The sequence below is a fragment of the Podarcis filfolensis genome (assembly GCF_964270895.1).
Source record: "Podarcis filfolensis genome assembly, chromosome: 9".
In the NCBI taxonomy this organism is placed as follows: Eukaryota; Metazoa; Chordata; class Lepidosauria; order Squamata; family Lacertidae; genus Podarcis; species Podarcis filfolensis.
Genome location: NC_139610.1, coordinates 18864975 through 18880004, shown reverse-complemented (window position 1 = coordinate 18880004; position 15030 = coordinate 18864975). Strand labels below are relative to the sequence as shown.

At 43.9% G+C, this 15030-nt stretch overlaps 1 protein-coding gene across 5 annotated transcripts in view; it reads right to left on the bottom strand.

Moving 5' to 3' along the window:
- Positions 1 to 15030, bottom strand: part of NFXL1 (nuclear transcription factor, X-box binding like 1) — a 78993-nt gene that overhangs the window by 31923 nt on the left and 32040 nt on the right. For all 5 annotated transcript variants that reach the window (XM_083630199.1, XM_083630196.1, XM_083630197.1 and 2 more), the window contains 9 exons: positions 14544 to 14705; positions 13665 to 13765; positions 10587 to 10701; positions 10138 to 10262; positions 8694 to 8816; positions 5117 to 5207; positions 4173 to 4293; positions 2037 to 2196; positions 1059 to 1150 (listed from right to left, as the gene is read on the bottom strand). In XM_083630199.1, the coding sequence (XP_083486325.1) occupies positions 1059 to 1150; positions 2037 to 2196; positions 4173 to 4293; positions 5117 to 5207; positions 8694 to 8816; positions 10138 to 10262; positions 10587 to 10701; positions 13665 to 13765; positions 14544 to 14705 (1090 nt within the window). The remainder of the gene's footprint in view (positions 1 to 1058; positions 1151 to 2036; positions 2197 to 4172; positions 4294 to 5116; positions 5208 to 8693; positions 8817 to 10137; positions 10263 to 10586; positions 10702 to 13664; positions 13766 to 14543; positions 14706 to 15030) is intronic.

The window sequence follows — 15030 nt, the reverse complement described above, 5'->3', positions numbered from 1 at the left end:
AAAGAAAAGATGTGTTTTCTTCTAACAGTGAGCAATAGCTTTTACAGCACTAAGTAAATTGTACGTAGTGATGGTTGACCCAGTTACATTCATAACTGGGCTCCCCACTCCCCCCCCCCAAAAAAAATCCCTGGAAGATAGTCTCTCGATAACCAAATACGAGCTCCCAGTTATGTCACTGGAAGTACAACAGGGTCTGATCTCACACCCAAACTCCTTACATGGTGGCAGGCTCCGGTGTTGTAATTCCTCTCCTCTTCCTAACTCCCTCAGGTGCAAATACAGTGGTACCTCGAGTTACATACACTTCAGGTTACAGACTCCGCTAACCCAGAAACAGTACCTTGGGTTAAGAACTTTGCTTCAGGATGAGAACAGAAATCGTGCTCCGGCAGCACGGCGGCAGCTGGAGGCCCCATTAGCTAAAGTGGTGCTTCAGGTTAAGAGCAGTTTCAGGTTAAGAACGGACCTCCGGAACGAATTAAGTACGTAACCCGAGGTACCACTGTACATCTGAGAAATTTAGAAAACTCTTATTTATTTACTTAGCATACTTGTCCCTGTCATGCTACAAAGATAGATGAAGGATTGGCCAGGGTTGGGGGGGCGAGCCTGACATGGTATGGTCTAAAGGCAAAGGGGGCCACCACGATGCTGTAGCTAAGCGGGTCCGACTCTGGTCAGTATCTGGATGAGTGACCACCTGGGAACCACACGCGTGCTCCCTTGGGAACCCAAAGTGTGACTTCTGATTGGCTGCAGGAAACTCCCCCATCGGACATTTGGCTTCCAAAAATAGTTCGCAAACCGGAACAATCACTTCCGGGTTTGTGGCTTTTGGAAGCCAAAACGTTAGAGAACTAAGCTATTTGAAAACCAAGGTATGACTGTACTAGACTACGGATCTCCAACTGTTTATAGTCTTTTTAACTGATCTGGCTTTACCTCTAGAAACAGCTTTAAAGAAAATGCATTTTGATAACAGCAAGTCACAGCACAGGGCCATGCCACCCGAACACATAGAAATATGTCATTGCAAAGCATATTTTCATACTCACGTGGGAATAGGGACTTGACATGGAGGGCAAGGCAATGCTGTCTGAATAAATGTAGGCTCAGCTGACTGTTCCCAAGGGCCTGCTGGCTGATGCTGGGATGAAAGAAATTTGTTGTTATACAGCACATATTATAAAAGCTAACCATGCCTAGATGGTCTAGGGTTACTCCTACCCCGAATCTCAACAAACATCCTTTACTTATTAGAACTCAACGCACCAGAACCATTAAAGTCGTGATAACCAGTCACCAGTTCTTAATGACAGCAGTACGGCTGTGTCAGGCAGTAAATAAGCAGATCAAACATAAGGAGCATTCTTACCTGTTTCTTTAATAATCACAGCAAGAGACAAAGGAATGCATCTCTCTCCAAAAATGGCGTTGCTCCCAGTTAAGGTTTACCCCCTCTGTCCCCATTTATCTATGTCACTCCTACATCTGGTAATCTGAGTTTGTTGCCTCTGCGCTCTCTGTTCTATCACTCTCAAAGCCCATCTAGTCTTAGCGAAGGGGGGTCAGGAATGCTGTCCAAGGACACTGAATCTGCCAGCTGTCTCTCTCCTGGTGTTTCCTCTTCTAGCTATTCCTCACCCAGTTTTTTCCCTCTGGACTATGCCCCTCTGCAAACCACTGTTCTAAATCAATACCGTCCTCCTGCCCTTGGGAAGGTTCAGAAAGGGGGGGTGCTCCCACAATTCCTCCTCAGTCCAACCCCTGACAGGCTGTCACTTTTGGAGGGGTTCCAGCAACATCTCAAGTAGGAAGATTATATGGAAAGGAATAATCACAGAATCATAGAGCTGGAAGGGACAGCGAGGATCATCTAGTCCAAGCCCCTGCAATGCGGGAATCTTTTGCCCAAAGTGGGGCTTGAACCTCTGACTCTGAAATTAAAACTCTCTTGCTCTACCAGCTGAGCTATACCAACTGACTGATTCCTGTGGACACTGCTACGGTGAGCAATCACATTGTTCTCTCACCGAACCAGTCTGTTTTACAAGTGCTTCATCATGGCAAGGAGCAGGGCAGGAGTGACCACACTTCTCAAAGGTTTTCTTGCAGGGCTGGCGGCAAGGAGGACAAGGGCCGAAGTGGCAGCTGTGTTTCTCTCGAGCAGGATGATGGCAGGTAGGTGGCTGCCTAAAATGAAAACAGGAACTGTCAATAATTGCTACAAAAACTGGTTTACAATCATTTATTTAACAAAACAACTTACTAGAACAAAAGAGCTCTAAGTGGTTTACAACAGTCATATACACAGCTGCTTGCTTTGTGTATCCCTTTTCCAAACGTGTTATGCTCCAGTCATGATGGAATGAAAAGATATATAAGCATATCACTATCCATATTATCTCCAGAGAAAACCAAATTTAAAAAAATGGTTTCGTAACATTCATAATCAAGTAACCTCACTATGAAAATAACTCGTTTCTAGCGGGAGAAAAATAACTAATTTCTGGCTTAGGAGGCAGTAGCATCCAGAACAGCAGCAGGAGAACGAATCTTAGAGAACCGCAGAGGCTATAGCAGGGACTAGGTGAAACCTAGCCTACATGGTAAACAGCAGCCAGCAAAGAAACTCTCTCCTCTGACAATGGCGATCGTATTTCACTACAGATTACTTAAAGAAAACAAATGAAAATAAAAGAAAGCAACAGACAAAACACACCGCTTCTCAATTGTTTTAAAATGAAAACAGTTAGATTTAGCAAGCTTTACACTTACAACCATATTTCCAAATAAGTGTAGGATTTGTTGGGACAGATTCAAACATGCTTGGTAGATTGCCCACTCTATTAAATCACATGAGCTGGAGCATCCAGGCAAGGATGCACTTGTAATGCATGGATGCCAAGTCTGTGAGAGGGTAGCTCTTATTGAGTCTTTACTACAGTTATGAAGATGACTTCTCCCAGATACTAATAAAGCCCTCTCTCAGAAGCAGTACAAAGTTCATTTCAGGGCTTGCTTTTGACAGCTTGGATTATATTAGCATCAAACAGTTCAAATTGATGTTTTCCCTATTGCTATAGGCGTGTTCTCTTATGTAGTCTTGGTGTGGCTTTAGCATTGACACTATAGCCACATAAAGTTGTGCCCCAAGAGAATGCTTGAATTTGGACAAATAATCATAATAATTTCATTATTTATATGCCATCCATCTGACTGGGTTGCTCCAGCCACTCTGGGCGGCTCCCAACAAAATCTTAAAAACACAATAAAGCGTCAACCATTAAAAAGTTCCCTGAACAGGGTTGCCTTCAGATGTCTTCTGAAAGTCAAATAGTTGCTTATCTCTTTGACATCTGATGGAAGGGCGTTCCACAGGGAGGGCACCACTACCAAGAAGGCTCTGTGCCTGGTTCCCTGTAGCTTCATGTCTCACAGTGAGGAAACAGTCAAGACGAAGCTCCTTCAGATATACAAGGCTGAGGCCATCTAGGGCTCTAAAGGTCAATACCAAAACTTTGAATTGTGCTCGTAAACGAACTGGGAGCCAACGTAGATTCTTTACACTGGTGGTTTTTCAGAGCTGGAATGAATAAGGTGCCTTGGAACTTTAGGGGTTCTGCTATTACTACGGGAATAATTCAGCTTTGGGACTAACAGCCTTACTTGTGTAGCTACCATACCACTTCCTGCTCAACCTGTGTAACTGTAAATAAGCATATTATTATGAAAGCTTTAAATTTAACTGCTCCCTCTACACTACAAAGGAAGCCGACCGTGACACCCCATCGCCCACCCCGCTGTGCTGCAAGATACTAAGGGAAGCTTGCTTCAAATTCTACTGCTCTTGTAAAACTATCTGGAACTCAAAGCAGCACCTTCCTATGGCAACACCAGCCTTTGAAATGCCTCTCAAGAGTTGCAAGTTGCAGTCTTACGGTGCACTGCATACTTCTTTCAAAACACTAAACTGTATTAATGTAGCTCCACCTGCTGAGAAGCCAATAATGTCAAAAGACCTAATTACGCCATTACAGAATTAGACAGTTTCCAACACTAGTTTCAAAAGCTAAGGGACTTTCAAAGCGGTTTGCGATATCACACGGTGGTCTGATATTCAGGGGGAGTAAAAAATTATTTGCATTAGATTGTTATTTAATACTAACCTGCATGGTTCCTTGCACTTGGGAGGCTTGGTGGTACGTTCTCTACCACATGGCACTTTGAGAGCAGTTTTGCCGCAATTGCACTTCACATCTACAGTTTCGGGACATGGATAGCAGCTACCTACAGTGAAGACAAGCAATACAAGTAGTCAACCTTGGAAAAACTTAACACATTTAACAATCTACAATAGCAAAACTACTTTGCAATTAATTACCTGGATCCAAATAAGAAGTTTAGTACAATTAAAATTAAGAATGGTATTATGAATTCAGGAGCCATCAGTCTGGACAAACTCCACGCAGAGAACATGATACTTATGTTCCCCAAATCCGTTTTGAATGTCAAAAGAGTTAACGCCTTTCTCTACTTTCTGAAAGGTCAGAAGTGAGCATCAGATTTCTGACATTTATAAGAAGCCATTTTTTTAAAAAAGAAAAGACATTACACTGCAGGGATGCAAACATTTCCCTTGCCCACACAAAGGCTCAACATTTGTATTTGAGTATGAATATCCTTTCATAATATGAAAAATGTGGAGTGGGTGGAACTGATAAAGCATATATAGCAAAGAAAAAAAATTTTTTATCACACTTTAGACAGAGATGGACAACTTATTCAGCCCCAAATAGTTCAAGTGCTCAAGAAGCCAAAGAGTAACAACTGATTATTTAATTCAAAGTGTAATTTCTACCACCATGACTAGTGCTAATCAACACATTACACTGTGTTTTTATGAAAAAACATTAATGTCCTAGGGTTGGACCCTCAAATATATATATAGGTTCAGAAATGCTATGATTTGAACAACATTAAAGCTATTGACTGTAATCAGAGATTACAATATTCCTTTTTATAACAATTACCAACAAAGACCTAACTACCTAAAGTTTAAAGTACCATTCAGGATGAAAGACTACAAGCAAGATTGCCTACTCAGTCTTACCTCTGTGGCACACTGAAGGACACTTGTGATTCCGACATCCTAAAGTTCGTCCACATGCTTGATCACACGGTGGGCAATTTCCAGAACAACACTGAAACACACACGCAAGTGTTTTGAAGTACAGAAACTTTAGCTAAAGTGGCATGCCTATGAATTACTTGGGAGTGAGCCCCAATGAGTAAGCACACAAAGGATTTTACTGACGATAAGAAAACCATAACCGTTTGTTTTTTAAATGATAAAGTGTCGAAGAAAAACAAACATGTTGAGATGTCCCTTTCTTAAGGAAGCGCCTTCAGAATATCCTTTGTCATTTTAAAGCATTTCAGCAGTTTCACGCAGGAGGATGGAGTGTTTGTCCATTTTAAAGCAGGGATAACAATTTTCTGACAAGAAACTGATAGGAGAGTCCCAAGTAAGAGCAGGTGTCAAGCAGGAACTAAAAGCATAAAGCTGGATAGTCCAAACCTTGCCTTGGCTAATAGCTAGCTAGTCAGTGTTTCCCAGTTGTTTTTGGACTACAATTCTCATCGTCCCTAGGTAGCAACACCTCTGGTCAGAGATGATGAGAATCGTAGTCTGAAAACAGCTGAAGTCCCAAGTTTGGGAAACACTGAGCTAGATGGTTTTGAGCTACTATTATTTCAACTTGAGCTCCATAACTTCATTATGGTGGAAACACAGAGTTACGTCACAAGGGTGTTGTAAATATTACCAAGGTGATTCATGTCAAGCAGCTCAACAATCTAAGGGCTAAGTATTACAGTGGTACCTTGGGTTACATACGCTTCAGGTTACAGACTCCGCTAACCCAGAAATAGTACCTCGGGTTAAGAACTTTGCTTCAGGATGAGAACAGAAATTGTGCTCTGGCGGCGCGGCAGCAGCAGGAGGCCCCATTAGCTGAAGTGGTGCTTCAGGTTAAGAACAGCTTCAGGTTAAGAACGGACCTCCGGAACGAATTAAGTACTTAACCCAAGGTACCACTGTATTGTTAAGCATTTTGTTTGACCTGTGTATATTGTACTCCAAAAAGACCTCACAGATTCTACATGCAGATCTACTATTCTGCTTCAACAATTTTACCTCACCAGCACCTACAGCACCTTCACCTCCTTCTTGCTTTTGAAAAACCTCTTTAGTTTGGCCCTAACACAAAGCACATTGCTATATACAACTGAATCTCTCTTAACTGTTTCACCACATTTCTTTCTATTCTTGGCCCGAAATGAAGACTTTGCTATTTTATAGCACCTACAACTAAGCAACTGTTTTAGCACGGTTTTGATGAAACTGCAATTATATTTCGTATGTTACCTTGAATACATTTGAGTTAATCAACTTCCTTTCTACCTCTAAAAACAGTTCGTCTTCAAAAACCTATAATCTCAGACACATAAAAGACAAGGGGAGGGACAAGCTAACAAAGCTCAGTAAAACGGTTCATCTGAAAAAGGTTGGGAGTAAATAAAAAAAGGGGGGAAAAGGAAAAATTGAAGACGTCTCTTAAATATAACAAAGATAAGACAGAGTTAAGGACCAATGAGAGACCAGTGTTAAATGTTTTCTTGTGAGCCATCCAGAGAGCACTATCGTGGAGAGGGATACAAATATTGTAAATGAAATAAATGAGTAAGGAAAGTGCTCCAGGGAAAGGGGGTGGGAATAAATGGAATATGAAAAGCAATGCTCCGGCAAATAAAGCTTTCCAGCACCAGGTATGTCACCCTCCAAGTTTCTCCTGTATATTGGATTATTGGATTTGAACTACTAAATTCATTCAGTACCTAGAAAGAACATACTCCTCTTCTTCATTACTCTCCACCCCCTTGCTCCTTTAAGCCTTTGAAAGCTATTTCATCTCCGCCTGAAGGAAGATCATACATATCAGAGAACTAGTATATTTCTTTTCTCTGACTGCTCCAACAAGCTAGTCCAATAAGAATCGCTACTGCCACCTTCTGCAGGTATTTCACAGTGTAGGTGTTGTAAGAGCATCAGTTTCGAATTAGACCATTCTTAAATACAGTGGTACCTCGGGTTACATACGCTTCAGGTTACATACGCTTCAGGTTGCAGACTCCGCTAACCCAGAAATAGTACCTCGGGTTAAGAACTTTGCTTCAGAATGAGAACAGAAATTGCGCTCCGGCGGCGCGGCAGCAGTGGGAAGCACCATTGGCTAAAGTGGTGCTTCAGATTAAGAACAGTTTCAGGTTAAGAACGGACCTCCAGAACGAATAAAGTACTTAACCTGAGGTACCACTGTAACCCGATTTCTTTCTCCGTGAGTGGAATGGCAATACAGAAGAACGAAGAAATCCAATATATGTGGAGGCTTTTTCCCCCATAAAAGAACAGTAAAACAGCCATCACAGGCCACGTTCGCAAGTAATGCTAAACCAAACCATGACTTGATGTGTGCTCCCAAGCAGGAGATGACAACCCTTTTGCTCCTTCCCTGTCCATTTAGCTCAACGCAGCATGGCAGCTAAGCCAAGGTCTGGCTTGGCGGTTGTCCAAACCTGAGCTAGTTGTTATACAATCGAGCCTCCATAAGCATGAGTTACAGCTAAGGTTTGTTACTGTCTACAACTCATGGGTAAGGAGGAAAGAGCTTAACCACAAGTGTGGGTTCGGACAATGTGCTAAGTCAAACCTTGACTTAGCTGCTGAACTGAGTCCAAAGGACTACAGTGGTAAAGGTAAAGGTAAAGGGACCCCTGACCATTAGGTCCAGTCGTGGCCGACTATGGGGTTGCGGCGGTCATCTCGCTTTATTGGCCGAGGGAGCCGGCGTACAGCTTCTGGGTCATGTGGCCAGCATGACTAAGCTGCTTATGGCGAACCAGAGCAGTGCATGGAAATGCCGTTTACCTTCCCGCCAGAGCGGTACCTATTTATCTACTTGCACTTTGACGTGCTTTCGAACTGCTAGGTTGGCAGGAGCAGGGACTGAGCAACAGGAGCTCACCCCGTCGCGGGGATTCAAACCGCCGACCTTCTGATCGGCAAGTCCTAGGCTCTGTGGTTTAACCCACAGCGCCACCCGCGTCCCTAAGTCAAACCTTGACCTAGCTGCTGAACTGAGTCCAAAGGACTACAGTGGTACCTCAGGTTAAGTACTTAATTCGTTCCGGAGGTCCGTTCTTAACCTGAAACTGTTCTTAACCTGAAGCACCACTTTAGCTAATGGGGCCTCCTGCTGCCGCCGAATCACAATTTCTGTTCTCATCCTGAAGCAAAGTTCTTAACCTGAGGTAATATTTCTGGGTTAGAGGAGTCTGTAACCTAAAGTGTATGTAACCCGAGGTACCACTGTACAGCGATATGAAGCTGGTGCAAGCTCCTCTCTTGAGCCAGTATGTTTGCCTGGTCTCAGTAAGCCATAGTTTGCGCTTAGCATGATGTGCAAGCCAGGCCACTGAAAGCTAAAAACCACTGTGGCTTTCTCAGCTGCTCCCACATGCTTACAGGCTGTGTCTCAAAAACAGAAGCATTTTTGGAAGTTGAACCAAACGTTTCCAAATGACTCTAGCTACAAAAGGATGGCAATGCATCCTCAATACCTACTCACCTTCCTCTTGCACTGGTGCTTTTGACAGTCCCGGATTTTGGCACACTTTGTTTCGCAAAGGTATGGCTTATGGCAGGGCATCTGCTTCGTATGCTTTCCACAGCGGCACTGCTTTTCAACTTCCTGTTAAGATACAAATGGAGGAAAACTAAAGCTAGGAGTTGTACATTCAGCATGTTAAAATTAAGGCACATCACTGATAGCAAAAATGCATGGAACTCATCACAGATTAGAATTCAGGAAGGGGGAAAGTAGCATATAAAATAATTCAGTGGTGGAAATTAAGCTGCATAGAAGAGTCTAGCATGTTGTGTGACAAGAGGCCGGAAAGAAACTCTTTCACAGGCTAGAGCTTCTGTACAGGCCCCTTCATGGTAACAGGAATACAGTGGTACCTTGTGTTACATATGCTTCAGGTTACACACGCTTCAGGTTACAGACTCTGCTAACCCAGAAATAGTGCTTCAGGTTAAGAACTTTGCTTCAGGATGAGAATAGAAATCATGCTCCGGCGGTGCGGCAGCAGCAGGAGGCCCCATTAGCTAAAGTGGTGCTTCAGGTTAAGAACAGTTTCAGGTTAAAAATGGACCTCCAGAATGAATTAAGTACCTAACCCGAGGTACCACTGTAACTAGAATCAAAAAGATGGGACACGTCCTCATAGAAATAACAATTTAATTTGACCTGACCTCAGGAAAACTGTTTACCTTCTCATCTGTTTGTATGAACTAGGCCTAAGACGAGACAGTAGAAAATGGAGGAAAGAAACATGAGTTTGTTGGGAAGGCCACCATTTTCAGAAGAGGAAGAAACTTTAGTTTATAATATGCCTTTTCAAGCAAGTAGCAGCCAAAATGATGGTGATACAAGCCTATACCATCAGAAAAAGTAAACTTAAGAGGTAGATGAGCTAGAAGCGGTTGAAATTAGGGGCATAAGCTACCAGTGGACCTGCAGAACATGAAATCTCACAATGTCCTCTTAGAACTATCCAAGTGGATGACAGACTTTGGGAAAGTTTACCTTTCCTGCCTCGGTTGTTACAATCATCAAGCTTATTCTGAAGGACACTCTTCAATGGGATTGTTTAAGGCAAGGACATTTTGAATCCTCACAACAAAAAGCAGATAAGCCTATAAAAACAGGCCACATTTAAGCATGTTCCCACAGATAAATCCAGGCCAATACAGGAACTTTATCTATTCCCCAGATTTGAAGGACAGAAGCTAGGGGTTGTGGTAGCTTATTTTTTTGTTTGAGGACACAAAGCAGTGGAGACAGCATGTTTCCTGAGCTCAGAGAGGGAGAGGACAGCTAAAAGAAGAAACATATCTTTATTTTCTCTGCCTCAAGGAAGCTCATTGGAGATAAAGTCCTTCAGAAGTCCTGAAATAATGAAAAGTTATTCAAAAGCATGTGACTGAAGTGGAAGAGAAATGCTAACCTGTCTACAGATTTCACAGGGACCTCGGTGGCAGCGCTGGGAACATCTATGAATCCCACAGTCAAGAGCTTTGTCACAACTGTCTCCACATGTAGGCACATCCTCCGTACACGGTAAAGAAAATTCTAAGTCAAAACAAAACAGCAAACCTTCTGTCATTTACTATACACAATTGAAAAAATGAAAGCTACATTTTTGCCTCTCTTGTTTCATGAAAAATAAGGCTTTACGTCAAGAAAAGGAGTTACAGTTTTTATATAAAGGGCCCAATTTAATTAGGCCAGGCAGGTCTTGCGTCTAACCTCATTCTGGGCAAACTTTAAATTTAACCAAAGTCTGCTATTGTATTACTTTAACTTGTATTTGAATGCAGTTTAGATTTTAAGAAGCTTAGCTATATTGGTGAACTGGATGCATGCTAGATGGGCAGAAAAGAAACACATTCTTACTTGACTTTCCACATGGACAACTCCTTTTGCCAGATCGGGGACATTCCCCACAAGAGCCAGCATGACAAATCTGTTCACAGGCATGATAACCACAAGGCAATGTTTTGCCACACACCTGTTGGGAAAACACATACAGCACATGCAAGTGAGGAATTTAACAAAGCAACGAAATACAAAAATCCAGTGGAATGCAAGAAGGAAAAAGGTGATTGCTCCCTGAATTCCATGTTAATAAAAAGGAATCAGTGAATTCTTCCTGAACCATATTGTTATAAGAATTAAACATATTTCAGAGCAAAGCTTTGTTCAAGTTACATCAGCCTTATTCAGCAAGAAAAGACGACAAGCAATTACAGACTGGCCATATTCCAGCAACATGCTAAGCCACAATTTAGTGCAATGTGTATGTATCAGCTGTGAGCGTGCAAGTTCACTCTTCCTTCCTGTGTGGCTGGGAGGAGTTTGGAAGCTTTTACTTAACCACAGTTTGTAGTTTCATCAGAACCAACAAACTCTGGAATAAATCAGCTTGGAGGCATGTAAGCTTCCAAACTCAAAGTTCATTGAACCTCATTCCAGTTTCTTCTGGTCACACCAAACTATGGTTTAGCGCAGGCATGTCCAAAGTCCAGCCGGGGGCCAAATCCAGCCCCCTGGTCAATTTAATCTGACCCCCCCCCCCAAGCAATTCTGAGAAATGAATCTGTTGCGGCCCCCGAGCGCCCGCTGTTCGGCTCATTCTGCCCAGGAGCCAACACATCGATGGAGAGCTGCCCCCCCCCAAAGGAATAAGTCCGCCAACGACTTTAATCCTTAAAAAAAGCTCTGCAACTTTGGGTGAAAATCCTTTAAAAAAGCTCAACAACTTTGTTCACTTCATCAAATCTGGCCCTCTTTGAAAAAGTTTGGACACCACCGGTTTAGTATGATGTTTTTTAGTATGATGTTTGGCCACTGAGGGTAATTTTTCTGTGACGTTACATTTTAATCACAGAGCAACGAAAGTTGGCTATTTTGCAAAAAAATAAATGAATGATGCAGCTTTTGTATTTCACTAGTGAAGCTCTCATCATTGTAACAGCTCAGGGAGGGAACTGTAGACTGCAGATGTAAAATGCATCTCAGCTCTACAGGCAGAAAACTGCACTGTACACACAGCCCTTTGCAGAGGCAAGGCTGTTCACTGCCATGGACTGTATGACCAAAATTATTTATTTAATATTCAACAAAAGTAATACAGCACAAAGATATAAACTAAAACTTTCAAACTCTCAGGGGGGGAAAGCCTACAAGGAGCCGTCCTCTTGTTTTGTAACAAGTGCGGCAAAAAGGAAAATTTCTGCAGGTGAAGCTCGCTATGCCAAGGCCGAGAGAAGCTGAATGTGCTGAAATTTCCCCACCCTCCTTCATGTGTAAACATGCCACAAAGGAGACAACAGAAAAAGAGAGAGATGTTTATTTTTGCATTTTTATGCCATAAAACGAGCAGGTCTAGGCCCTCAAAGGGGCTTTGAGACGTATAAATATTGGGTTACATCCAATGACGTCCCTCTGCTGACAGAAGGCTCTTTGATTCAGTGGATACTTCAGTCAGTCAGCATAACAGGGAGGGAGGTCATTTTCACCAATTCCTTTCCCCTCAGCAGCTGCAGATCACCGTCCACAACTGTTGAACAGAACTGGGTTCATGTGTGGGAACCTGCAGAGGGGGAGGAAGATCAACAAAAAGAAGACGCTTCTTCGTGTGCTGATGACGGAAGCCTACACTGGATCAAGGAGCGTTCCATCAACAAGAGGGCACTGCTGAATGCAACCGACTGTATTTTGTAATAACCACTGCGTCAAACGCACGCTAAACGAGGAATTATTGGGCTCTCTTGTAAAACCTTTTATTCATAGTCACTTGCATAAAATGTGGTGATAGACTCTAGTCTAGAAGCTATGGCATGGATCCAGAACTGTTCTAGAAGCTGAAGGCTCTTCTGGTCACAGAGGGCAGTCTCCCAATTTCTCCTTCCCAAAGAAGAAGTACCCTACACCATCTGAAGTAATCCCCATTCCCTGAGTAATAGGGTTTTCAAGGGGTGAGGGTGGGATCAACAGGGAGCTGTGGTGATGAGGAAGGGCCAGGAAAGCTCCAGCGCATAGCATGAATACCCTTGGGATCCACGTGTAGCAGCATTTGCAACCAAAGCAACACAAAGTGGCTGCAGCACAGAAGCGATGATTCAGACAACCAGCACACCTATACCCCAGCCTGTAATCCCAGCTGAGTTGCAAGCCTGCTGGTAGGTCTGCTGCTAACCATAAAGGTAAAGAGGTAAAGAGACCCCTGACCGTTAGGTCCAGTCACGAACGACTCTGGGGTTGCGGTGCTCATCTCGCTTTATTGGCCGAGGGAGCTGGCGTACAGCTTCCGGGTCATGTGGCCAGCATGACTAAGCCGCTTCTGGCGAACCAGAGCAGCACACGGAAACGCCGTTTACCTTCCTGCTGCAACGGTACCTATAGGGACCGAGCAACAGGAGCTCACCCCATCGCGGGGATTCGAACTGCTGACCTTCCAATCGGCAAGCCCTAGGCTCTGTGGTTTAGACCACATACAGTCATGTTAAAAAGGAAGAAGGTGCTCTTTGAACTCTGTGGTTTTACCTGTCAGGACATAATAACAACCACCTGCTGCTTAGCAGGTCTTAAAATAAGGTAAATACAACCTCTGCTGAACAACAACACATGGCGTATTACCATGATTTATTTAACATAAATAAAGCCAAAATGGAGAAGCCATGTGTGAAAAACTAAGCACACCCTACTGCTTCCGTAGGAATGAAGAGGCTCAGTGGGCAGACAGGTGCTGCAAAACAAATGTCCTTGCTTAATTGTATAAAGTGGGACCAAAATTGCTGTTTTTCCAAATGAGGCCATAAACCCCTTATACTTCTTCATGTTAACACATAAGATTTCTTGCTAGAGGTTGGGGTGGGGGACAGAGTCAACGCTGGTAACACCCGCCACCCTTCTTATATAACGAAACCCTATATGTGATGACAAAACATGGCAACATTTAAGGAAACTTACCTGATCGCACTGCCATACAGGACTTGCACAAAGCCTCTCTGCTACTTGCCTACCGCAGATGCAAGCTTGTTTACTGACTCTTGGACAGGGCTGGCAGTCTCCTAAAGGTAAGGCAGAATTAAATATTAGAATACAGCTTGGACAGAGATTGTTTTACCGTATTCTTCGCCCTATAGGACGCACTTTTTCCCCTCCAAAAATGAAGGGGAAATGTGTATGCGTCCTATGGGGCGAATGCAGGCTTTCGCTGAAGCCTGGAGAGCAAGGGGGGTCGTTGTGCACCGACCCCTCTCATTCTCCAGGCTTCAGGAAGCTATCCGCTAGCCGTGGGAGACCCAGCTCTCCCAGGGCTAGCGGAGACCTTGCCGGCAGTCAGAAGCTTGGGGCGCACTAAGCTCCGCACGCCCCAAGCTTCAGGATTAGCGCAGCGCTCCGCTAGCCGTGGGAGAGCCGCGCGGCTCTCCCACGGCTAGCGGAGAGACCTTGCCAGCAGCCAGAAGCTTGGGGCGCGCTGAGCTCCACACGCCCCAGGCTTCGGGATTAGCGCAGCGCTCCGCTAGCCTTGGGAGAGCCGCACGGCTCTCCCACGGCTAGCAGAGACCTTGCCGGCAGCCAGAAGCTTGGGGCGCGCTGAGCTCCGCACGCCCCAAGCTTCGGGATTAGCGCAGAGCACCTGGGGGAAAAATAATTTCCCCCCCTTTATTTCCCCCCCAAAAAACTAGGTGCATCCTATGGGGCGAAAAATACGGTAATTTCTTCACCCACTGGAGAGAAGAACAGGGCGCGACTGGGAGTGTTAGAAGAGGAGCGGGAGAAAACTGATCCTGCTGACAAAAATGAGAGTTAACCTGAAATAACATCCAACACAGAAACATCTACCTGGATGACAAGGTTTCTCACAGTTGTGCTGTCCACAAGGCAGCTTTCGCCCACAGGGCAGCTGACACGACCACTCTTTTGTGCTGCATCTTCGTGGCACAGGCTTAGCCTTCTTGCAGTAGCAGGTTATTGTGACCATCTTTGGACAAGGCGGGCAAGGACCTAGAAATAAGAAAAAGAAAGGTTATCACAGAAATGATATTCCAGCACAGAACATCCGAGTTGTCGAGTCAGAATCAACAGGGACTGGGGAGACCTTGATTCGAATCCCCTCTCTGTCCTGAAATTTGCTGGTTAACTTAGGGCAGCCTAAGCTACCTCACAAAGTTATTGTGATGACGCATTGAGAAATCCATGTGTGAGATTGTATTATATTGTATTTAGTATGTGCACGTTAGTTATACAGTAAGTAGTGGCTAGTATCTCAAAGCTTTCACTTATTGGCAACTTTTTAATGTGCCACCTGATGTAAAAATTCAGTTCACTC